This window comes from Taurulus bubalis, assembly GCF_910589615.1.
Source record: "Taurulus bubalis genome assembly, chromosome: 14".
Taxonomy (NCBI): Eukaryota; Metazoa; Chordata; class Actinopteri; order Perciformes; family Cottidae; genus Taurulus; species Taurulus bubalis.
Window position 1 is genome coordinate 13,401,484 of NC_136602.1, and position 27,031 is coordinate 13,428,514.

Sequence of the window (27,031 nt, forward strand, 5' to 3'; positions counted from 1 at the left end):
TAATAATTACAAAGAGCAAGTGCAGCAAAACAATTTACAGGCTAGCTGAAACAGTCAGCCTACTGTTTGTCAATCATAGTCCAGTTTAACCAACTTTTAGGTCCAGTCTTTTGTATAATGTTTCAGGCATCATATTTGAACCCACATCCCATTCTTTGCTGTAATAGTAAAGCTATAACTGCACAGATACTTGTTGGGACTTTGTTGCCACCTATTTTACATAGTATTCTGAGTGTGTTTGCTATCCGCTTTATGTGGAGTCTGATCCAGAACAAACTAATTCCAGCTAAGAGGCGACAATACTAGGTGGTCTTTGTGCTCCTCATTGAATAGCAAATGGGAGAGAATAATAGTTTTCTGACTTGTCACCAGCTCCAGACCCAGGACTGCTCAGTTAGTCGGTTAACCCCTTCGTGATTGACAAATGTCCCTTGTGTTTGGGCTATAACTGTAAAGCTGCAGAGTACATGACAACAGCATCAGTTTGCTTGCTGCAGAATGGCATATTCTGTCCATGACAACAAGGCCATACTTTTGTTTGGCTTTTTGGTGGAGAGGGCTACACGCCACCACCACCCTGCTGACGCTGAAATGGACATTTTGTCTTTGTGTATTTAATGTAAGCGGTAAAACTGCAGGGCCAAGACAAGGCCAATTGTCCCATAGAACAGCAGCAACAATTGTCTGTATGTTTGCCTATACATGTGTTCATAGTCCACCAGCCCCTAGATGAAAACTGTGTCACTGAAAATGTGTGCTCTGTCTGGATTTGGGAAAAGTTGTACTGGAACAGCACCAGCTAATATTTGAGAATGCCAGTTATTCATGCTTGCATTGGACATGTGGGTGAGTGGAATTAAGTATGTGCTCAAACAAACAACAAGCAAATATTGACATCAGGCAGATTGTCTTGTTTATTATTTAAACTTTAGCATGGCCCATTTTTTGCTCCAGCTCTGATGCGTTTTTGGCCTACTTTTTCCTTATTTGCTGAAACCCCCCCCATCTGGCTGAGGTTTGTTGACATTTTGCAAAATATGACGACCAGCTTGAAAGCTTGCATATAGAATGCACTTTCTTTAACTGTGTGTATGTGTGCGCTTGAATGTACGAGTGTGCATCCACTCCTTTTTTTTAAATTTAGCTTAAAATCCCAGTGGTCTCATATTTGTTATTCAAAGTTATGCTTTGTGCAGCATTACACCATTTGACTGTCAGTTTGCATCATATCATGTTAAGTATTCAGGGAGTGTTTCACTGTAGATGTTGCTCAAAGCTGCCACCTCATTGCCTGTTGTATAGCGTGATCCAGCTACTGTATATTGCTTGTAATGAACACAGTGCATTGTTTGTAGTCAAATGACATTTCAAACACTTCTTTGCTCGCGCTCATGTAATGGCTAAGCTTGTCGGCTGACTACCTTTTTTTTTTTTTTGCGGAAAGCATAATAGGCAACAGTGAATACTTTTTAGATGGTTAGGCATTCGGCTTGGTCTGTATGTGATGGGCTGACTGGGGATGAAAATAGTCACGTACTGTAGGTTGACTAATTTGTGCAACTTTGTCATCTCTGCACTCATCCTCAGCCCCTAGCCCGGTCTAACATCTCCATAGAGCATTGCTCAAGGATATCAGTGACCCTCTTCATACACAAATACACGCTTATGGGCATCACAATCTTAGTATGGTTTTAAAAAAAATGTGAATATGACGCAGTCCTAAAAGATAGAATAATAATGGACAATCAATCCCTTTAGTCTTTCCAAAGGATGCAGCCAAACATGCCAGATTAAGCAAGGTTTATTTAGGCTTCACACTGATTTGATTTTCTGCGAGCTTGTGGTCACTCCTTCTGAGATAGCATGTGTACAGTAGTTAGAGTGGGGGATGGGCCGAGTGGGGGTTGATGCAGCACTGTACACGCTCAGCACTAGAGCGGCAGAGGAATGGGTGGGTCATCCACTGGAAAGAGCACTGCAGTCCCATGATGATGCTAAATGTTAGTGTTTGACATTGATGTTTTTTGTGATATGCAAAACATAACAGATGGAGCTTCAGAATTTAAATCTAAAGGGTTTGAAGGAATAATATACATTGAAGGAGCTCATGTTGATCTCCCTCGTAATTTGAAATATATATACGCACACTGTTTCCTTGCTGCCCACCAGGGTTACAGACTATATATTGTCAGGAGAGCGAGATTGTATTTGTAGCAAGCTGGAAAAACATTTGTGGTTCGTCAGGTGACATGTTTGACTTGGTTTTAGGAGTGTTACTTATAAGTGGACAGGAGCAACACGGTTAGCAGAACCCATTGCCTCTGGTGGCCAGGTTTCAAAAGTAGATTCATTCATTAATTTTTTCTAAAGACAATGTCACATAGCTGGTTGTTTAAGATGTTTTAACATTTGCAGGACATTTTCCGAGTTGAGTCATTTTTGTTTTGGATTAATTTGGATAAGCTCTGACAAAGCACTCTAAATATAAGCACTCTAAATATAATAAAACTCTTGGAAATATTTGGGCTCTGGTGTCTTACTTCTAGCAACTATTGACGAGGGACATGCATTCTGCAGCATTGTGTAATTTACACCTGAAAATCCAAGATTTTTCTGAAATTTGTCAAACAATTTAGAAATTTGTAAGATGTCAGAAGTACATTTTCACAGTGGGAAAATACTTTTGAAACCATGTAGTAGAGCTGGACCATATGGCTAAAAGCTTCTATCCTGGTATGGGTAATGTCATATCTCATATATATGACATGTAGCATGTTTTTGGGTAATTCAATAGATAAATGTCAATAGGAAATAATCACATGGTTTTATATAATTATTTAATTAAGAACTGAATAGCTGAAAATATTGAGTCGGTATGTGCTTGTTATTATCCAGTTGGATGACGTCATTGTGTGTCACGATATCGTGATATATGATCTCATCACAATATGATTCCAATGAAAGACAATAGATTATCATATTGAATTATCGTCCAGGCCTACGATGTGATGTCTGCTAACAGCAGCCGTGGTGTTTTATTTGGCTCTGCCAACTTCTCTAACATCTCACTGTAGTGTCCTGCTACTCCAATTTAGGTTTGGCATTGAATTCCTTAACAGAACAAAGGTTGTTGACAGTATTCATTCAATCACTTTCTGCTTCAAGCATTGACACTGGAAAATTAGGTTACATGTTTATGAATGTAACATTAGAATTTCTCAGTGTATGTTTTGAATCACATTTGTTAGTTTCATTTGTCTCACAATATTGGAAGGACTGGAACAATTACAAGGGGGTTGCTCAGTGCATATGCGCTTCGGCTGAAAAGGAACCTTTTGGCTACACTACCAACATATAGCGGCAGCAATAAGCAATAAAGAGGGTTTTTATCACGCATTATGTTCAACTTCTACAGTGACGTACAGCGTAGGTTAAGGTTAGGAATCGGATTTAGGGGGTTAAGCTGATCGTAGATCTGTGGGATTTCTTTTTTTAAGTGCTGGTCGAAAGGGTGCCGCACACTCCTAATAATTCCTTTATTCCTTTTTCTGATTGGCTAGAGATCTAGGTCATAAGAAGGCTTAAGTCTAATTCATGGTTTCTGCAGCCGAGTGACCTCAATGTCATCGCAAGTCCATGTGCGGACCCCTTTGTGGATATCCACGAGCATTCACAAATGTTCATACGAGAAGTGTGTGCTAGAAAATTTAAATTGGCACTTGTTTTGTGCGCTGTACTGTATTCACCATCCTCTGTCCTGTTCTTTGTCAAGCAGTCGCACTTGCCGTTTTCAGTTTTTTGACTTAATCTGTCAGCCAATTGCTATCATTCTTTCTAGTACGCATGTGTGGAGACGTGTCTGTGTACGCATACCCCAATTATTATATGTATCTGGTCTCCGTATCCATCCTGGAGTATGTAAGTGTACATAAGCTCCAAGAAAAGACCTCCTAGAAAGTTTCATGGTCAAGATTGATGGCTGATGCTAAACCTTTGTTATTTATCAAATCACAATCCCAAACATAGCGTTTATACAGTTTCACGAAAGGGATTTACTTGTTTTTCTCCTCTTTATGCGATTGGTTTTGCTGTTGGTCATATTTTGTAGTTTTAATGCTCCACTTAGTTGTTGACAAAAGGATCATCCATCAATGTTTAGATGATAACAGTGTCTAACAAGGCTGTAATGTACTATCATTTTCACTACATATACAGTAGTGAAAATGATAGTACATTACAGCCTTGTTAAACACTGTTACCATCTGTTCTTAAACAGACTTCAACTGCCTTTTTAATTGTACTAATACCAGTCATTGAATTATCCTGAAATTAAACGTAATCAATTTGATCTGATCTTACTTTATGATTTATTCTTTTTGTCGGGGGGCAGCAGCTTCTGAAGTTTTGATGCAAGATCCAATTTAACCAAAATCTAAATTTAGCCTGAAATGTAAGCAGTGTAAGTAAGTCTAAAACTATCACTTAGTTATTTTAAAAGTCTGGCAAAAGAGTATTTTCTCCATTTAAAACAAAATATGCTTAAGTAAGGTTTAAAAAAAGAAATCCCTATTCATTGGAGTTGTGAATGAAAAGAGAACTGCATTCAACATTAATACAGCATATGTTCATGTGCTAGGGTTTGAAACATTTCTATACAATAAATATAGCGTAGTTATCTAATAACTTGATGGTGATGACATAAGCAACCCCCTATAAGTATATAAGGTTTAATTTCTTAATCAAAGCTATTTTTTATTCCCAACTTCACAGCTAAAATGGGAAAAGGTATATGAAGTAATTTGTCTTTTGCAGCTAAAAAATTACTGCGCTCATCTCTAGAAGAACGTTGATTTATTTATTTCATTTAAACAAAAACCCATAATGCTATTTCATTTTTCATTTCATCATACCTCAGTGAGCGTTAAGCTGTGCTTTCACCCGGCTATAAACTACCTGGAGGCAAGCCACAGTATGTATTTAAGGTAAATACAAAAATAAAACATGCCAATGAGGGTTGGAAATGGCAAAATGGTGTTGAATCATCATTCTCTTCATATAGAGCAAGATGATTGACATGGATGAGTAACTCTCCCAGTAAAGGAAAGATATGCAATACCAATTCTGAATAAAAGACTAAATCTTCTAATTAGGCTCAATGACATGTCGTCAATGCAATTGGGCCTGCAGATGTATTGCCTCCCATTTTGCAAAGCTTGCCTTATTAACCTGATATCTTTGTCCTGACTGAGGTTTTGATATAATTAGGTGTTATGCCTGCTGGCAAATAATACTGGGCTACTTACTTCTTTTTCTCATTATCACTTTGTACCTCTGTACCCCATGCTCATATTGTATCTGGGCGCTGATCACAATAGATTAAACCAGATATGTGTAGTGGCTCGTTGGTGAACGTTCTTTCAAAGAGGAAAGACATCTGAAAAAGATAAAAGGTACAGTGTTGTTTCTGCATCCAAAAGTGTGTTATGTATGGCAACTATAATTAAGTGTAGGCACTCAATACAGTGAGGTGTTCTATTCCGTTGATAGTGCATTTGAACTGTGGCCATTATTCTGTTTTTATACTCATTTATTTTGTAGAGCATGCATGAGAGCTATACACGCTATCAATATTTTATCCTTTGCACATGTATGCAGCTTGGTTTTCTAAATTTAAGTCGCTGGATTTGTGCGAAGAGGTTTTCTTCATTAGTCACTACACCCCACTATGATCTGCCAGTAGGAACGTGTTAATATTGCCTCAAAGTCACAGTTTACATCATGACACATTTTTTAAATGCCTGAAACTGAATTCCTGAAGAGTAGTTTGATGTCATGGCGCTGCACTGTCAAACGAAAGTGGATGACCTACTTTTCTCTCCCTGCCTCTGAAATATTTCAGAAATAGGATTGGATAGCTTCAGCTGAAGTCCCGTGCACTAACCCAGAAACAGACTCACGCTGCAGCTATAGGCACGGCTGTGCCCCCCCGCCCCCCTCTTTATGTTTGGCTGTTGAAAAGTGGGTGGGAATTTGTAGAGAAGCAGAGCGAGGGCATTTTAACAGATGACAGCTTTTATTGAATTCACTGAGTTTAGGAAGAGAGTGGACGATAAGGGCTCATCTTTTTATTTTTTTTCACTTATCTGTGAAGACATACTGTAAGTAGATTCAACACATTTGGTGAATTTAACTTGTGAGAAACATTTTGATATATGTTTATATACTACTACTTTAATGTTTAATGCCTACAAAAACATGTGTTTTGCATAGTTTTTTTTAACAGCCATCTATTGCGCTTTTTTGTTGTCAGAATTGTTTTTTAGTGCGGATCATTTAAGATCAAGTTCTGTAGACAGATGTTACCTCTGACCTCTTTAGCGCTTGTTTTAATGCATGTCGTGGTTTTGGATTGGTTACGCCGATGACCCCGCGGCAGTAAGCAGACATTGCATTCTGTGTTAATGCACTGTTAAGCAAAGTCCTCTGCAGCAGAACACAATATTTTTTTCAAACAGCTGGGACTGTAGGATACCACCATCTCATCGATAATGCATATACAATTTTTGCATTTGCCGGTAAATGTGATATAGGCTGTTTTGCTAGTCTTGTAAGTTAGTTAGTGAACATTTAGTGGACGGAATATTTAGTTTTGGTAGAATTCCCAATCTGCAACATTGTATTGGATACTTTGACACCAGTCTTGTTTCTGGCTTTTTAATTTTAGTGTTACAGCATGAAGTCACTCCCAACTCTGTAGGTGCTTTAGTTGCCTGGCAACAGGAGGATGAAGCGCATGTATTTACTGTTGAAGTAAAAAAAAAAAAAAAAACCTGGGGTGAAAGCTGATAATATGTGTTTTGATAGAAGCAGGGGGTTACTTACAGGGCTTGCCAAGATGAAATGGAAAGATGAGCCTTGGTGAAGGGATAAGACATTATCATGTTAAGTGTCAGGGACTTGCAGTAGACCAGGCTCTCCCTTACAACATATTATTTTGGGCCCTTGGGTGGATATTATTGTTTTAAACAGTGATGGGTGTTGTGTCTCTGTTCTGCTGCAGTACATCTTAACAAATTATATATATGTATATAAACACTCACAGTTTGCAGCTGCATAATTATTTAATTTTATGTCTTTTCTCAGGTTTTGAGAGCATTCTCGAAGGTCTGTTCGGTCCGGAGCTGGTAGAAGACCTAACATTATTAAAGGGTAAGAATCTCCGGCCACTTTCAATTTCATGAATAGTGGCCACGATCATACATACGTATGGATGACATGAATGATAATTTTGTGGTTCAAGCGTTATGTGTTATTTGTTCATTATGACACTGCTGCTGCATTGTACCATCTGGTACCCTCTACACTCACTCCACAAGACGGCCCCTCTGACCGCAGAAGAGACGATGCCTTGTGTTCCTACAAAGTTGGGTTTTGGATGGCGTGGGGCCAGTGTAAAAGTCTACAGTGTCCTACAGACATTTTTACAATACATGTTGTTAGTAAGACAATAGTGGACATTATTTGGGATTTAAATATATTTGCAGTGAGAGGACTTTCTACAATAGCAGTTGGGTACGATGGCTGCTGATGTTGAACTGAATCAATCTAATCTTGATTCAGTCAGTCTCCCTAAAATACATCAAAACACTTTAAGAGGCATTGGTTTGAGCTTTTAAGTTGGCTATAAATACACGTTGTTTAGAAAAAAACTAAATGCCAAATATTTTGTCACACAATTTAATGTTGTTTCCTGTCATCCTTTTTATGTCCATAGACTTTGAGCCGACAGCCGTGTCTGACTGGTCATTTGATGAAAATTGTCTTTTCTGTTGTTTGAGACGAGACAAAGTAAAGGTAAGACTTATTTTTTCTCTATTCTGGTGGTGTCTTTCAGAATTGTATTCAGTTGGGAGAAAAAAGTAGACGATGAATGTTAGGAGTGCAATAAAAGTGCCCATGCTCTCTAATCCGCCGGGGTTTCCTCGCAGAATTAGTTACCTAAAGTTTGGACTAATCGGTCTGAACGGAATAAAACTGAGTTAAACAAAATGTTCTTGTGCTTTGTTCAGTTTATATGTATCCTATTTAAATTTGAAGACCACTTATTAACAGTTTTGTCATTTTACAGGAACACTTAATTGGCTTAAGCGACGAGGAGCTTGAAGATACAGCCAAACCGCTCCTCGTTAAAGATCAGACCTCAATCAACAAACTAGAGAAACAAGCCGAGGAATTTCTCAATGCAGTCCTCAGCAGAAAAGGTGATTCTTCATGTCTCAGTTAAAGAGTGGGCTTAGTGCAGAAGTATTTTGCATTATGACACTAATGTACTTAATACAGGAGAACCTGCCTAACAAGATGGCGTACACCATCACTTAAGCTTTTATTGTTAATTATGAATGTTAATGTTCTTCACATGAATTATAATTGCTCCAACTAAATCACTTATGGAAAATTACTTTAGCATGTAATCTTACCTCCTCATATTTATTTCCTTTCAGATGTGCCAAATTTCTCTGACCCACACATTCCTGTAGTGGCTCGAGAGATTCTTCAGAGAATGATCCGCCAGTTTGCTGCCGAATATACCTCAAAAACCAGCTTCCCTCAAGACAGTGGCTCTGACTCCCAGCTTTGCTTTGACCGAAGCCTGCTGACCCCACCCTTGCTCTTGGGGGCTGCTCCTTCTACCAGCCCCGGTGCCACCCTGGCTGGGCCTGCACCCAATCAGAACCCCGTCCTCAGCAAGCTCCTCATGGCTGACCAGGATGCTCCTCTTGACCTCACCATCAAGAGGCCCCTGGCTGTGCCTCGCGAACAAGGTAGTGTGAACTTCAACACATCTGTGACGGAGCAGCTGATTCATGCTTCAACGAGCGCACTGGTAAAAAAGACAGACTCAACTTAATTGAAACTAAATGTATTTTGTCCCCTGCCTTTTGTAACAGATGGAGTTCTTGACTTATCTGTCAAAAAGAGTCGCTGTAGCAGCAGCAGCAGTCTGCCTGCCCGTAGTCCCTGCCTTTCTCCAGCCACATCCATGCTCAAAGGGTAAGATGGGTTTCTTTTTCTTTGTCGCTTTAGTCTCCAGTCTTTAGGCAGCAATGTTTTTGAGGATATCTTACGTATATTGCGTAGTTGAGGATGACTTATAAAATACATTAGGAATGAACAGTTGCGTGTAGTGGCGTCAACACATGGGCATTAACTGAGGCCTGAAATTTGAGTCCTGAAATTGGAGATCACCGAGCCAGTTGATGGCTTGATAAAATGAACAGCCAGTTAGTGCCTTGATGAAAGTGAACAGAAACAAACACGGTTGTGCTAACAGAAGTGTTTTTTGCCACAAAGAAACATGGGAAAGGGTTTTTACCCACTGCAACACATTGAAATATTCCAGTGCGTCCTTGTGGATGCAGTTTGTATCTTGCTCCCATTCAAAATAACCGACCTTGCAAACTAATAGTTAATGCAGCTGCTTGGTCATAATGTATTGTCCAAGTCACTGGTATCGCCAGCTGGACACTGATTGGGCAACATCTTGTAAGTTCGTGAGCTACTGTGGCTTAGAAGGATTCTGTCAGCGCGGTCTTGTTTTTGATGAATATTGTCCGGCAAGGCACCGGCTGGCCTGATGATGATGATGATGATGATGATGATGATGATGATGATGATGAATTACAGAAGGACTTATAGCCTTGCTATTATTATTATTATTGCATCTTGTTCCACCTTTGTCACAAAACTCTCCTTGAGGACTGTAGTCCTGCATAAATGCAGTAGAAAGTAGATTTTTATTTAAACAGAATCCTCAGAGACTCAATTGATTCTCAATGATGCTGTTGTAGTAGTAGAGATGTTACAATACATGATTTCACATTTGCACGCCATGTTCCTCTCCCAAGGAAGGATTACATTCAGTTGTTTTAATCTAAAAAAGTAAGCATTGCTTGTATGTCTGTTACTATACTGGTAATGCGAGTAGTTTTCATATCATTCAGATAAACATGATGCCAACATTTTCTGCAGAGCATAGACGCTCATACCAATTATTAAAAAAACATACATGCCCTCTAATGTTGTCATCCAAATCAAAGGGCTTTATTTCAGATGTAAATTGCATTCTCTGAAGACACATTTCCATTTTACCTAATTCTTGAATCAATCATTTGAGACAATATCTGTATCTAAATAGGATTTATGTTATGTTGTAGTTTTGTTCTTTTTTGTTTTCCTTGAGAGGAAAGCCTCTTGATGCTGATATACCCATCTGGCCTTGAATATGCCTCTAATTAAATTTTGATATGGATTAATTAAGCACCAGTGGCTTTGCATGCTCCTCTTCTGCTGCTTTGATAGCTGATATGATCTGAGAATTATGATCATTCCTAGCAGTATAAAGCTGGCTCAGATTTTCATCTTTCTTTGAATATGATTTACAACATGCACGTCCTTAGTGTGAAGGTAGTCCTCAGCGAATTACATTTGATCTTTTGGGGGGGAAAATACTATCCCTTTTAAAATATTTTTTGATCTAACGGCCAGATACATTTTTCTTTCTAATAAATAGTACATTTTTTCCCTTTTTTATGTGATCACACTTCAGTTTTGACTTTGATACACACAACCAACCCTCTACTGGCTTACTCTTTTATTTCTGCGCTTGTTTGCTGGTAACGTCACACACAAAATGTCTAGAGCTTTATTTGCATTAGTCATTTTGTATGACAGTGTGCCCTGCTTAACAGCTACGTGCCAAGCTGCCTTACTGCAATGACAAATATTGCCTCCTTCTGGCTATGCTTTTTAAGCCAAGACCTTTTATGTATTCCAATTAATGCATTTTTCTTTGCTTTGGTTTTTATTGTTTCTTTGCCCTTTTTTTGTTTTGTTTATTTCTTATGTTGATGCAGATTTTGTAAACTATCATCCCAGCAAGCAAATAAAAACTTGTCAAACTTGAGCCTTTTTTGTTCTTAAAAGTCATATACACAACCTTGCAGTCAGTTATTTTTTAAAGATAGTGATGTTACCAAAGCAAGGTCATATAATAAAGGAGTGGCCAACATCCTCCCCTCCCCAACCCATCCTCCTTTAGAAAAGAGAAAAAGGCAATGTGCAAGCTCTGCTTACACCCAATTTCCTTCCATCCAATCAGGCGATCCTTGAGAGCGGACGGGCAAGTCGGGCTGTTTATGAAGAGCCTACAGGATGGGAGGAGGAGGGAGAATATCGGCCACTCCGCCCGTTATAAGCCTTCCTCATCTCTTGCATACGCGCTGCACATCAAAGAGGAGCCAGATCTGGAGAGCGACCCAGAGTCACCTCTCAGCCGCAGCTCCAGACCTACTGACCTTTTCAAAAATGGATCTGCTTCCTGGAATTCCAAAAGTAGTTTTGGGGCCCTCCTCAAAGTCAAAACCAACAATGAGGCTAGTGAGCATCTTAAAGACATACCCAGGTTGTTGGAAGCTGCTGGACTTTGGTCAAAGTCACTTGCCTATGACAAAGGAAACCTCCAGGAGGCTTGCAGGGACCACAGCCTCTCACTTTCTCATTCATCATCTTTTGACCTCAAGATTCCCCAGGTGCGAGTTTTGGCAACAGACCCATCTTGGGATTCCCTGTCCACGGTGTATTCAGGATTAGCTTGTGAGAACAGTCTGGGAAAGGCCCTTCGTTCCATTCTACCAAGGCAGATCCAGAAAAAGAGCAGTGGAGGTATCAGTAGCTCAGGTTCAGAGAAGGAATACTGGCCTCAAGACTCTGATCGCAAAGCCTTCCGGGGAAGCTATCCTCTGGATTCAGAGTCAGACCTCAGTAACAAGCAGCCAAGGAAGAAACGTGGGCGATACAGGCAGTATAACACTGACCTGCTCGAGGAGGCTATTGATGTGGTGATGGGTGGGAAAATGAGCGTGTCTAAAGCCCAAACCATCTACGGCATACCACACAGCACCCTGGAATACAAAGTTAAAGAGCGGCTGGGGACCTTAAAACATCCACCCAAAAAGAAACTGAAGCTGATAAAGATAGAGGAGCAGAGTGTCTCACATTCCCCAGGGAGGAAAGAATTACAAAACTCCCAGCGCATTGTTTCTGAGCAAAGAGAGAGTGCATCTGAAGAGAACGGAAATGATTTCCATGATGGAAGTCTCTCATCAAATGAGTGATACACTGTAATTGTACTTGTAAAGATGTACTTTTTAACCAGACAGATATTGCATTTGCCAGACAGTGGTAGCAGCTGACTTGTTTTCCAATAACACCTGAATAGTTGTATGTAACATTTAAACCAAAATGCCCATATTTATTATCCCCTTATTTAATTGTACCATCGTAAACACTCAACGTGTCTCCCTGCCCTACATATTGTGCCTGGAAGGCATACTTTCTATTTTGAAATTCTAATATACCACAGCATATTGTTGATTAATTTCAGTTTATTTATTCAGGCTATGTTTTAAAAACTCTAATTTCCTGGCCCCATGAATTAATTATGAACATTCAGAACCAAATTGAATCATCTCTAAGGAAGTGGCGCCCCTCGGTGTCGTCTCACAGTACTGTTCAGAGTACTTGGTCCGATGTTCTGTGTGTGTATGTGTGTATGTATGTGTGTATGTATGTGTGTATGTATATATATATATATATATATATATATATATATATATATATATATATATATATATATATATATATATATATATATATATATATATATATATATATATATATTAGTTCTGCTGTGTATTTAGGCCTTTATGGATGCCAGTGAAAGTTTCTGCCGCTGTTTCGCAAATGCACATCTGTGACTGAAATAGACACTGGAGATGTAAGAAAAAAAACACTATTATATTCAGAGTATGTATTCATTCTAAACATTATATTCAAAATATTTATTTATTATTCTAGTCTGTTGGAATAACATTGTGTGAAATTCACTTTCCTTTTGAATCCAAACTAAGCATGATAGGTTTGTGCCACCTATATTTTCTTCTGTCTGTTTTGCTGTCTGATTATGAATGGTATGATTATTCTATATATTTTTTTGTTTACATTGCCTTCACTGCACTCAGGATAAATTCAGATTGGAATGCAGTACTTGTCAGTCAAAGCAAATGTCTCTTATCAGATAGTGGATCACTGTACACACTTATACTATATACCTCAGCTACAGAATCATTGCCTCATACAAGTCACCTCTGACGGGGAAGGAGAACATGCCCAAACCCCCTTTTGAGGTAACATTTCAGGATGTCTTACTGACAAGTATGTGTGTCCTACTCTCAGATGACTTCACAACATACCTTAACTAGTTATCGGTAGCATTTCAGTGCCAGTGTAAGCCTTCAGATGTCAGGTATTATCTCTGGGACCGTCTTTCTCTGAGACACAAGAAGGGCAGAATTTTTCTTTTTCTATTTACGATGTATGAAGGTATAGGTTACGTAACAACACTCTCCTTGTTCGTGAGGATGATACTCACACGTTATTGTAACCTAATTATTCACTTTCATGAAAAGTGCACGAGCTAAACTCTTCATTCATATTAACTCTCTCAATTACATATAGGTATATTTAAAGGTTCGCTCCAGATGAGCGAGATAATAAGATTAGTTCTATGTTCATGTTGGTCTCAATAAAATCTAGAAGCATTGTCATTTTTAGAAGCTCTTAGTTCACAAAGTCATTATTTTATAAAAAACAGAACTTTTATCAAGCAATATTATCAGATGGGTCTTAACATTCTGGTTGACTGTGCTATCTTATTAACATTTGCTAGCTAGCCTAAATAGCTAACTTGTTTGCTACTGTTATATTCACGCCTCAATCACACCAACCTTTTTCTCTTACCATGGCAAAAATTCAATGAAAATAAATGTCTTGTCCCTGTGATGAGGCTGTTGCGTTGAGATGGTGACTGTATATAATACCATCTCAGGCTGAGCATTTCATTTGAGAGTCTATTTTGATGTGATTAACCTTGGATTAGAATACCAGTTACAGGCATTACTGCGTTTATTGTTTATAACTGTGGATCATAATTTGCAAGTCATTGATCCATTAACAACTATGAAGTGGCTATAACAAAACTCAGGTGGATACCATTTCCTTAAGATTAATACCATACAGAAGGTTGGGTCATGGTGCTGTTAACTTTTAACTTCTAACTTCAACTATACGTTGAAGTTAAAACACTTAAAAAGGCCTGCCCCCTGTTGCCAATACGTGCCATTTTCATTGAATTTTAGCCAAATGGACTCTGCAGAGGGAACTCCGTGTTGTCGACTGCCTCGTCCAGAGGCATTATTTTTGCTCTATCAGGACACCTCATTGTGCATTATCATTTATACCTCAGGACATTCCAGAATATGGGACCATGGCCCATAATTCTTTCATCAGGTTGATGCACAACTCAAGCAAATCTTGGTTATTATTTTTTGCAACTTCTGCAGGATTTTAGATGTACACAATGTTGCTTAGATGAACGTGGATGTTTTGATAAAATGATTCCTTCACTACAAGCATTAGTTCAGATATTATATTTGCAGGCATATAATACATACAATTGCCTAGATTGTAAACATTTTTGAGTGAGATTTGGTAGTGAAATATAGTTCAGGGACTTGCGCACATTACTTATTACTTATATGTCAATAGCACTGTAACAATAGTTTAACTTTATGTTAGATGGTAAACTTACTTGTTTGGCTTCTCTTATTCTGTGTTTTTATTGTTTTATAAATTCAGGAATACTTTAGTTTCCATTTCTTGTCACTTTAAGGTTAAAATCTTCATTATGTGTAACGAATGAAGGACATTGAATTGCATATAATTTTCATACAAATTCACAAAATGTCTGAATATCTTTGGCTTGGTTAAAAGAATTCAAACAAAGCAGTTGCTTCAAATACACGATTTAATATGATTAAGTAAAAACTAGTCACCGATTTAACATTTAATGATTAAATTATTCTTGCATTGACAATCATTCAGCCCACTTTATTTTCCCATTCAGAGTGTTAAATGCATTTTAATTCATATATTACAAGCGCTTTTGTTGTGCTAGCAGTTAAAACAAGTTTTTGCGCTCCTCACTGTCTATTGTAGCAAATCTAATAGTTGACTACCTCATCTGGAAAACCCAAATCACAGTCTACTGTGTTGTAGACTGTGATTTGGCTGTTTAATTAATGTAGCAATTTCTCATTTACACAACACACTCCATTGTGAAAATCTTAAAGCCAAATAGTTTATAGAAAGAGCTGTCATACATTATATAATCGTTTGTAAACATTTCAGTGTGTCCGTGAAATTAATTGCAACCTGCTCTATTTAATATTTTTCTTTGTCTCAACACTTTTCTTTTCATTTTGGGGTGGGGATGTTGATAAAAGGATTTTTTTATTATCCCCTGCTTTGGAGAAACCTTTTTTTTCCTCAAAGTGGAGGAAGAGTTTCATCCCCTTATATACCTACTCAAACTGATATGTTTGGAATTATTTTTGTTTATGCAGTCTTGATTAATCGATATTTACAAATTAATGGTTTTATCATCAATTAAGTAACCATGAATGTTGAGTGGCTTTGATCAAACAAGAAGTAATTCACATACTGTTTATAGACACAAGTAGCTCATTTTAGATTAAAGATATATTTAACTCTCTTTCATTATCGATGTGAAGAGACAACAGTCAAGATTGTCCTCCTGTATTCTGACTCAAGTTGGGTATCTTTTGCTTGTTTAATATAATGTATGTGGACAAAAGTCGAGAATGACCCTGTCCATAAAAATATATGTACAGAGAACATATTTGATTTAACATTAACGATGTGTACAGGAATGACACTGGGTGTGTTGTGCATGATTGGACAAAATCATATGTGTCAGTTGGAAGTCAGTTGTATATGGTGAAGTGTATCTTTAAGGCAGTTGTATTGAAAGGACTGGAGTGTTGGTGTGTTTACCGTCAAGTCAACAATGTATAAAGTAGAGTGTACTGTGAACGTGAAATATCCCTGAACCAGTTCTCAATCTGGTTAATGGTTCACTGAAGATGTATGATGAAATATAGTAGTTCGTAATCGACAGATTATCTATATCCCTAATGTGCAGTATATGAACATCGTGGAAGAGTTGACACAACTTTGTTTGTGAGCTTGTGAAATATTGTGGAAATGAGTTTGGTTTGCTTCTGCTTGTTAGGTTGGTTATTTATGGTTATTTTATTCCTCTGGACGAACATGGCATGTACTTTGTCAGTTCCTTACTGTAATGCTAAGTGAAACAAAGAGCGAAACCCTCAGGGATGAAACACTTACCACTCATTATTCAGGTACTCCACTTTACTCCTTAGACCTTGCAAAGAGGGATGTGAAGTTAATGAGCTTAGCAAAAAAAAATGGTCAGGTTTCAGTTCCAGCAGATGTTATTTTTGAATCCCGACAAAATATTTTCTAATCTCAAAAAGTTATATTTGAGATACGTTGACATGCTGTAGAAATAATTTAGTTTGGAGCCGAAAAACAGCATTTCACAATGTTATTGTTTTTAATACTTTGTTACGCACTGAATGTCAATTTAACCTCATTGCAAGTAAGATGGTATTTAATTAACAACTTTCTTTCCAGTTCAGTGCCTCAAGCAGCACATATTTGATTAAAAAAAAAACATTTTCAACAAAAGGTCCTAAGACTCACTCTCTCCACAATACAACCTACTTCTATTGTTGTATTGTTAACATTGCAATTTAAAGCCGAAATCTGTAATGCTTTTTAATCACTATTCTGTTTATTATTCCATGCATTTATTGGACTATACTAACATCTGTTTGACAATTCAACAGTAATAATATAAATCCAGATTTAACAGTTCCACTTCTCTATATAGCTGGAAATTAGCAATGAATCGAAGCTACATAGCGAGCATAGCACTATATATTCTACTATCTTTTGAGATTTCAGCTTTACTTTGTCACAATGGAAATATTAGTAGCACGGTATTTGGCAACACAGCATTTATGGTTGTGTACAAATACAGTGTAAGTTTGTAAGTATCTATTTTAAAACGTTTTTAGATGATGCTCAACAGAACATTTTCTGACTACATGTGCATCATGCAGTTGCCAGCACCTCTTGCTCAGCAGCACACGCTGGGAGAAAAGCTATTTCAATTCATCATTACCCAGCATAGCCTTGTGACATGTCACCTCAGGGATCCACATGTGGTTTCATGTGTGTGTTCATTTTCTTTTTAAAAGACTACAATGAATCTTGGGAAGGATTTTTTTTTTTTACAAAGAAATAACCTTTTCAATAAGATTGATATATTTTTGGCGTATTGTGATGGTATACATGTTCCAAGGCTCTTGGAGGGTTTTGTAATAGACCTACCTCACTCAAAAAAAACTTAAGCAAGAAATACAGAAACATGCCCAAACAAAACCTCACACGTATTACAATAACTAGCTTTGCATGTTGCGCTTGATTTTAATAGATAATTTGTCTTAAGTTGTTGAGCACTTGTGTCTAAATGTCACTCGTTGCACTATTTATTAAATACGTGAAAACCTGACAAAAATGATGTACACTATATTCCCCCTTTGTGTATTTGCTCTTTAAGGTGATAAACATGTGTTTGACTTGTTTTAATCAAAATGGGCAACCATTACTAAATGTCTTGTGCATGTGTAAGATTTTCTCGATGTATACGATAACAAAAGGCACCACTGTGCAAAAAAGAAAAATGTCGTAGCTGTAACAATGTAATTGGTCAAGTTCACTGGATGAAAGATTCACTTTTAAAATCACCTATTCTTCTAATAAATATGCAATGATACACATTGTTCAACATTTGTGAATTATTTCACACAAACATTTAGCTCCACCACTTTTTGACAACTTTATTAGGGACTTGTAGAGATGAAGGGACATTTGTCTTCATAAGTGTAATAATCACATACCAATCAATGGGATAAATCAAATGCTGCTTCTTCTTGATGTCCAATTACATCTATTCTGTTCTTTGTTCCCTCAGTGAGCCTCATGACTTGCCTATTGCAAAGGCAAAAGACCTGCAGTCCACCTCCACGCTGGAACACTTCATGGCCAAACTCTGTCACCACCATCAGAGACAGATAGTAGATGCCATAGGCTTTCTACAGACGGAGGTCAAAGCACTGGCATCCTCCAATACACAGCAAGCCCCTAAATCTACCTCTGCAATCCAGGTAACTGCTTGTTCTACTGCAAAATCCGGCGCAGTCACCCCTGAGAAGTCATGCCCTGAGCTAAGGTTTCCTAGTGTATTAACTCCCAAGTCAGAAGTCCAGGATATGTCTCATTCTATCCCAAGCAGCTGTGCAATTAAAAAAGTTCCAGAGGATGCTGTTTCACTGAAAACATCTACTGGCCCTGCTTTGGATCTTCGCAGCCCAGGGTCAGGGAGCAACCAAGCGTTGGTCACTCTCACAGCTAATTCGATGGAGGCAGAAAACAACCGTAATGGTGATCATGTCCCTCTTAAGATGAAGATCATGACCAGCAACGTTGCTGCTGGTAAGAAGTTGTCATGTGTGCTCAACACCTCTCTTTCACCTCACCCTGACACTTTGCAGGATAGACAGGGTAACTCAACTTCATCCATCAGAACAGAAACTCACAGTGCCAGACTCAGCTCCTCTGTGAAAAGACACAATCAGACTAGTCACACACATCAAGCAAGGCAGAGAGAGACTCTAGGGCATGCCAAAGATAAACCAGCAAACCTGTTTTCAGTCCACATGACAATTCCTTCAGACTCTCCGCGGACTGCCAGGAAGACCGTCAAGTCATCTTCTGATCATCGGATCAGGGACTCCGTTTGCAGGGGAATAGCTGACCCTGATCTTGGCCACTGTGACATTGTTTTTATTGACAAACCAATTACAGAGTGTTTTAAGGAACAGCGGCGCGGCATGCTTCCACGCCGCAATGCCAGAAAAAGCACCAGAGGACATATGTATTCGGATGAAATCTGGGAGTTAAAAACTGTCCGTACATTGGCTGGGAGGAGTAAGTGTCCTAATCCGATGCCAGAGCTTATCACATTGGTCACCCCAATGCAAGTGCTTTCGAAGCCTGAAGGTGTACCACCTGTGGATAGGCCCTTTGCTGGGGCGTGCAGAGAGGCAACAAATCAACAAATGTCCACAGTAGAGTCAGATGAGTGTGTGATACCAGGAACAGGAGATGGGGTGGAGGTAGCAGCCAGTGAAGTAGATATTCTTGTCGAAACTACTCAGACGGATCAGTGTCAGAGAAATGGGAAGTCTTCTCCTTCATCTCTGACTAGGCCTCCAACAGAAAACAAAGAAACAGTTATGAACACAGATGTTGAAGAGAATACAACTGGAGATTCAGGGACAATGGCAGAAAGGGAAGAAAGTGTTGATCAGACTCCAGTTGAAGCAGAAAAAGATAACACGCCCGAGCTTCAAGAGGACATACGTGAAAGCAATGACCAAATAGTCACAGAAACTGTAGTGGAACCATTAGAGAATGTTTCCACAGAAGATGAGCCCCACATTTCATTAGTGCCCAACAGTGAGCCTGTTCTCCAGCAAAGAGCCCCATCACCGGTGGCTCAAGTTGAGGAAGAAATGGAAGAAAACAATGGGGAGGAAATGCAAGATGAGCAACCACAGGAACTTCAAACAGAGTCAAAGATGCACTACGACAACGTTGAAGTGACCGTTAAGTCCAACACCACCGGTTCGGCAGAGGAGCCAATGGAGAAAGAGACAGAAATGAAAACATCTGAAGCAGTTGATGGCGTTCTGCCTTTAGAGAATGAAGGTGATAATGACATTGACGTGTCCTCAAAGACACTTGACGCGCTTTTGAAAGAATTACCCCCTTGGCGTCGAAAAAAAGGTACTGTAGTTTTGCAACCAAAGCAGTTAAAAAAAGCAGAAGTAGTCGTGGGTTTTGTCAATGGTAGACCCATATCGGCATCTGACAGAAGTCTGCGCCGTAGATCAAATAACAGCACCACATCACCCAATAAAATACCAGTGAAATCTAGTCGGAATGTCCCCAACAAGACTTCTGTTGATTCAACTATTGATTCAACTGTTGAAAACAAAAGTCTGGAGAAACCTCTACCTGAAACAGACGGAGCTGTACAATCCATTGAGACTACTCCTGGGGTTCAGCAGGTGAAAGAACCATCCTCTGCCACACCATCAAGCCCAAAATCTAAGACCAAACCAATTTGTAAACAAAAGAAAGTTCAAAGAGATCAGGATAGTTTGCTTGTTCTCTCCGATCAGCGGCAACTTAGATCAGCCAGACAGAGGCCTGCTGGTGCTCCTTTACCATCTCCCAAATCAAATGCTGTCGCTTCCATTTTGTCTCCAAAACCTACTGCTGCCCATGCTCTCCCCCTTCCGTCTTCACTCCCGCTTGCTTCTCCTCCAGTCAGGTCATCTTCCCCCGCGGTTTCTGAAAAGTCCCAACAGCAAGCAGTCCCAGAGACAACTGTTGAATTAAAAACAGAAAATATTCAGCCAGTGGAGACAACTTTTGAAGAAATACAAAAAAACAAGGTAGAAAATAGAGTGCAGGCCAAACAGAAACTTCGATCTACAAAGGCTGTAGGAGATGACAGTAAAAATGAGGAACTTAACAGTGAGTTATCAAGTCTGTTAGAAAATCAAAGTCCTGTAAAGACTGAAATGCAAACCCCGATTATGCCATTAAGAAGTAAGCGGATTCTCCGAAAGGAGGCAGAAGCAAGTGATGTTGCTTTGTTGCAGAAGCCCAGTGTAGCATCTTTAGAAGGCCGGTCTGCAAGTGGAGATGAAAGCAGTTCAGAAAAACCCAAAAGAATGCCATTAAGAAGTGAGAGCAGTAAGGTTGAAATGTCCCACAAGTCTGTTTCTCAGTCATCACCAGTGGACAACAATAAATCGGCTTTAAGATCACAAAGATTGGCTGTAGCCTCTACCAGTACTCTTACTGTAGATGAAAGACCGAGTGAGGGAGCATCCCCTATCAGAATACTTCCAGAGAGGATCACCAAAGCTCAGGTGAAGCCCCTTCCAGTGTCTGTTGCATCTGTGTTGCCCCACAGCTCAGCCGTCCCTGTCATTACACCTGGAAGGCCTGGGCACGCAAAACAAACTAACAAATTCTTTCAGAATCTGACTGGCGAAGAAAACCAACACCTAATTACAAATCTGAACATGAAGTATGATAAAATGCAAAAAGGCTGGGTGCACCTGGACAAAGATGGTCACCCAATAACAAAATACAAAAACAAAGCAGACAGACAAGCAGCTATATGGAAAAGTAAACGCAGGGCCCGAAAACCAAAGTCTTCAGAACACCAGAAAGGCTCACCGGTCCAAATGCTCTTCATGAAGGGCTTTAATCTGTCTAGTATTTGTCGCTGGTTCCTTGAAACAACAGAAACAAAGTCCCTTGTCATTGTCAAGAAAGTGAATACACGTCTTCCGTCAGAAACCCAGCTGTGCTTCCACAGCCATAGTGCTTCAGGGGCCTCTCAGGGGGTATTTCCAAGCCTACAGGCAGAGCGCCTCAAGAAACATTTGAAAAAGTTTGCCATTGCCTCTCCTGTAAAGAGCAATCCCAAGAGTCATAAACTGATTGCTAGAGCACTGGAGCAAGAAGCAAACACAGTCAAAGGGAAAGAAAGAGGAGAGTTTCCCAGTACTACTTTGACTAAGTCCCACTCGTCTGCCAAAGCCTGTGGACAGACAGTTGAATCACAGAAATCCTCTGGAAAATCAAAGAATCCAGCTAGTGCGAGGATCTTAAAGAAATACTCAAACATCAGAGAGAAGATGCAGGTTCAGCAAACCAATGTCAGGCTCAAAAAGGCCTCAAAAACTTTAAAAACCAACAAAATGTCCAATCTGAAACCATCTCTAAAGGCAAAAAAATCCCCCCTCCCTGTTGGTAAACAAATGAAAGCATCTGCAGCTAAAATGGAAAGAAGGAAAACATTGGCTGGCAAAAAAGCTACAAAGCATCCTGCTCAACCGAGGACCGTCAAGGCTCCGAGCAGTACTAGAGCTTCAAGAGACGCAACTAAAACCGACGAATTGCCAAAGAGATGTTCTCAACGTCTTGGGTCTCCGAAACAATCTGAACATAACCCTGTTGACACGTCTAAAAGCAAGGGCGACAATAAAAAGCAAATTGAAGCAGAGAAAATAGAGGTGGAGAAGCCCACCTTGAATAAAGCGATTGCTGCAAAAATCCAAACCAAGGAATCTTCACAAAGTGCTGTCCCAGAGATCAAAGGTACAGAGCATGCTGGTGAAGCCCCGCAGCAGAGCGTGGATGCCAAGCCTCCGACCTCACCGGATCAGGTTCTAACAAGGTCCCAGAGAAAAAACGAGGTGGCGGTCTCTTTGAGTGGAAGCCCCGGTCATGCGTCAAAGAGGACCACAAAGTCCACGAAGACACACAATCCCTCCCCTAAAACAGGCCGGAGAAGCGAGGAGCCCACGCTGACGAGACGAGGGGCCGCCAAGCTCCCTGCGAAGAGAAAGCGCGCAGCCTCGTTGCCACGCAGTGCGACCAAATCGGCAACCAAGAGAGCTCGGGAGCGTTCGCAGACCCCAGCTAAGCGCACCAGGAAGTCGCTCTCCAAATGAAATGAAATGCACACGCAGAGAGAGAGAGAGAGAGAGAGAGAGATCATCATCATCATCATCATTAAGAGGATTTTGTCTTCCTTCATCTGGAATATATTCAGAATGATACTTTTGGTCCTTCTATTTTCTACTCTCACCAAACTCTTCAGACGGCACCCTTTTCAGTCGGTAAATATGTGAAGCAGGAACAGATTTTGAAAGTAAAGCTTCAGTGTAATAATCCAAATGTGATGGATTGTTTGCTGAGCTGTGGCTACAGGCGAGTCCTATATGACGTCTAGCAGGTGTAGTTGCTGTCTGGCCTTCGGTTTCAGCACCCTACGACACGGCTGGAGAACACGGCCCGTCAAACCTCATTTTAGAAGTTGGAATAACAACGTTAAATTCACTCACCATTCTGTGTTGATTCTTTTTTTTGTATATCATTTTAGTTTTAGATGATAGCATGCACTGCGTTACTGTTCAGCGCTTGCTATGAGAAGGGAGATCAGCTTTTCAATACAATTTTTACTTGCAGAAGTAGGCAATTTGTATCTCCAGCCTGTCTTCCAATCACAAGTCTGAATATGTGACTATTGTGACCCGGTGCCTTATTTATGAAGTGTAAAGTAATGGAATGAGTTGCTAAAATGTGAAAACTCCTGTCCTTTTAGTTATAACAACTTTAAATTCCTGGAGAGGTAGTCCATATCCATTTGCTTCACAGAGTGTTTGTAAATAGTTTCCGTTCCCCACAACATGTGCCTCGAGCATCATCTGTAAATTCTTATCTTGACTGAGGCGTTAAAATTTTCTGATTTAATCTTACCTGCCAGGTTTATTTTTATATTCTCATTTGGCCAGAGCATTAACTTAATATTATTCTTACTATAGTTGTACTAGATGTTAAAGCAAATACCAGTCTGATTTGCTAAAACAGAGAGGTGTGATCTGTATGTGTCATGACAAATGTTTGTATTTTGTATTTTCTTGTTTTTTTTGGGGTCGTTTTCATCACTGTTCTGCAGTCACTTCTGACCGTTACACCCGTTGTTATCTGCTCATAATAGTGACTTCACTTTAAATATTTGACCTGCTTCTACATGTGTTAAGTCTTGTTAATGTGGATTTTAGCAACTCTTGCATTAGAGCGGTTACAACTGAAACCCCAAAACTATATTTATGCCTCAAAATGCTGTACTGAAACACTATCTGAAATTACTTTGACATCCTGGCTTGTATCACTTCGCAAAACAATATTTCATAACAACAAAGACCTGAAAAGTATGTATATTTAGTTGGTTGACGTTTATGGCCGCTTGAGCATTAATAGCAGATTACAGGGTGAATTCCTTGCCTAATTATACACAAGTTGGATATGATATTTTTGGGGTAGTCTAGTCACACTTCTGAGTTGTGAGTCAAAGTATGTTGAGGTTTTATGTTATTTGTTTTATTATTGTCGGACAGGTGTTCTCATATTGTGAAGTTTGTTAACTTCCAGTAGTATCTTGCATTAGTGTATAGTCAATTGTCATTTTTAGCACAGTTATTTTTATTATGTTAATTTCTCTTAGAGGGTAAATCATCTGTTAATGCAAAACATGTCTGTCATGTTTTTATTGTTATTTAAGAACTCCATGTCGGCTAACGGATTCAGCAAATCTAAACCAGCCCACCAAATCAGACTTGAACATGTTTATTTGCAGTTGCTATTTAAAGATTTTGGTTTTGTATATTAGAAAGAAATAACTGCTTTATTTGTGGTAATCCCAAGAATGATACATCTTTATGTTAAGAACTTTGTATTTTTGCTGGAGTTGATATAAAAATGTTGGAATTTTATCTTTGTTTCTTGGCTCTTTTATACAAGCGTTTAAATGTTATTTAATCAGAAAGTGGCAAACTGTCCCCTTAATATCCGGCCACGCAAATATGTACCGCCCTTCATGAGTACGAGACCAGTGGGGCTCCAGTGCTCCAGGTGGACTGCTCTCATGCCAAAGACATGTTTCAGTTTAGGGAAATGCCTCGCTGGAGCCCATGAAGGCATTTCCCACTGTGGACCTGCCATAGCCTGCCATACGGCTCACAGGCGAGCGCCCTGAGCACCACAGGAAGCTCCCGCTGTGGGACAGCTGGTAAACTGTTTTCCTCCATCACCCCAGGCCCGGCAGAAAACGGGGTCAAAAAGTTCTTTGCGGCGCAGAATTAAATCCCCTTCATTTCGTAAAGAGGATGGACTGAGCCTCCTTATTCCCATCACCACCTCAGACACAGGCTTTTCACTGGTGAAGTCAGCTGGCAAAGCATTATTGAGGCACAGTTATGTGTATTACATCACATTTAGCTGACGCTTTTATCCAAAGCGACCTACATTTTTGCTCTATACACCATAGACACAGCAACAGGGACAAGTGTCTTGTTCAAGGACATATCGACATGAACTTGCAGAGCCGGGGCTCAAACCATCGATCTTCTGACTGAAAGATGGGCATGCTAACCACTGAGCCCCTGTGTTTATGTTTATTTGTGATTTACATATCCGATCACACTTAATCTAAACATGCGCGTCATATCGGTCTGTTGAGCACCGACCAGCAGGCAGACAGTTTGTGTCTCGCTAGTCTGACCAGCACAGGGAGAATGACCTGACCCGGTATCTTCCAATGGCAAGGTCATACTTACTGCCGGGGCATGGGACACCGCTACAGGCAAAGAGGAAGGGGCAGATTCAAAGGGAACAACAAACTGAGAAAACAAAGGAAAAGGTGGAGACTGATAGTACGCATGGTCTAGGAAAGGTCGGATCCCTGAAAACCAGAAAAACAGTAAGAACACACACAAACATAAATACATATTAGTGTAAGAATCCATTAAAAAAAGAATGGAAAAGGGAACCAAGTTTTGAAGTGTTTTTGCATGAAGGCTAACAAAGCCATGCCCACACATGCACTACAGATTCCAGGCCAAAGTTAAGTCAACCCAGGGACAACAGAATATGTGATTGGACACACACACACACACACACACACACACACACACACACACACACACACACACACACACACACACACACACACACACACACACACACACACACACACACACACACACACACACACACACACACACACACACAGTTGCTTGTGAAATATGACCCAAGCACACTAAGCACAGAGATAGACCAATGAGCGACCCTGATCACAGAACAAAGCACATCTTTATCCCCAAAGCACGCAGTAGCCATCCAACATATTACTAGACAACAAAAAAGAAGCAGGTGATGTCATTTCTGAGAATGACTTCATGCGATGCCGGTCTGTCTAACGGCTGTGGCAGCATCAGACGGCCCTTATGGCTCCCAGAGACTGGGTGGGCTATCAGAGCCTAGGATTGCTAATACTCAATCACTGAACAGAAAACGGTTCTTTCCTCTTCAGTAAGGAGGTTAAGATATTGTGCAATGCCATAATGTCAAACATTACAGTGAATAAAATGAAATGTACATAACCCTGAAACTCTTTTCCCCATTGCAGAAGCTCAGGCACCACATGAAGTGTGTCATAGCACGGATCAATGCAGTTGAGTTGGAGTTCTTCTTGATGGTTGTGATTGAGAAAAGGAAAACAGATTGTAATACACAAAAGCCTTCTGATATTATTAAAGACAAAACATGTATGTCATAGTGTGCAAAAACAATGCTGGCAGAAGAAAGAAGAATAAATAATGTCTGATCATTGGCACTCTTCAAGACAAACGGACCAGATGTTGTGCTGATACAGGACCAAGCCGACCGAAGGCTCTCCTGTTAATACTAATGAGAGCATGCATCAGATCCAGAAATAATTAGTCCTTTTGAAATGATATTTGGCAGACCCATGAACATAGGTGTTGGACCAGCTAAAGGAATTACATAGGTATTGTGCAAGCTTGTCCTCTGTCTTCAGACCATCCCCAGCTCGGCAGTCTTGGGGGCCGACATCAGGACTCTGAGGACCAGAGCAGCGAGGCCCCAGAGGAGCCCGTCCTGAGAGGGCCCGGCTACTGTGGCGGAAAAACCTACTGCACCTGCTGACCTAAAGAGGAGAGGGAATCCTCAACACATCCTGATGACCTGATTGGTTATTTTCCACTAGCAATATGATTCAATTAAAAAAAAGAACCATAGTAATTATTGTTCCCACTGTCATATTACTAGTATCTCAAACTAATACTAATATACTAAAATTGTTCAATGTAACATTGGCACTGCAAGCCAAGGGTTTGATTCCTTATGACAACTTTAGGTTAGTAGCTACTTGCCTACTTAGCTTTGCTAATATGTCAAATAGAGCCTTTTATAGTTTGTAAACCATAGCTTGTCAAGCTATTTGGCATTA

The 27,031-nt window shown here is 39.8% G+C and overlaps 1 protein-coding gene across 1 annotated transcript in view; it reads left to right on the plus strand.

Moving 5' to 3' along the window:
* The window catches only part of LOC306746594 (ligand-dependent corepressor-like), a gene marked incomplete at both ends in the record, with an annotated part of 28,938 nt that extends 2,211 nt beyond the window's left edge, over positions 1 to 26,727 (plus strand). The window contains 7 exons of the mRNA XM_079229524.1: positions 7,144 to 7,209; positions 7,775 to 7,854; positions 8,129 to 8,261; positions 8,502 to 8,822; positions 8,949 to 9,051; positions 11,159 to 12,045; positions 26,600 to 26,727. Coding sequence (XP_079085650.1) covers positions 7,144 to 7,209; positions 7,775 to 7,854; positions 8,129 to 8,261; positions 8,502 to 8,822; positions 8,949 to 9,051; positions 11,159 to 12,045; positions 26,600 to 26,727 — 1,718 coding nt within the window. The remainder of the gene's footprint in view (positions 1 to 7,143; positions 7,210 to 7,774; positions 7,855 to 8,128; positions 8,262 to 8,501; positions 8,823 to 8,948; positions 9,052 to 11,158; positions 12,046 to 26,599) is intronic.
* Positions 26,728 to 27,031: the final 304 nt, after the last annotated feature.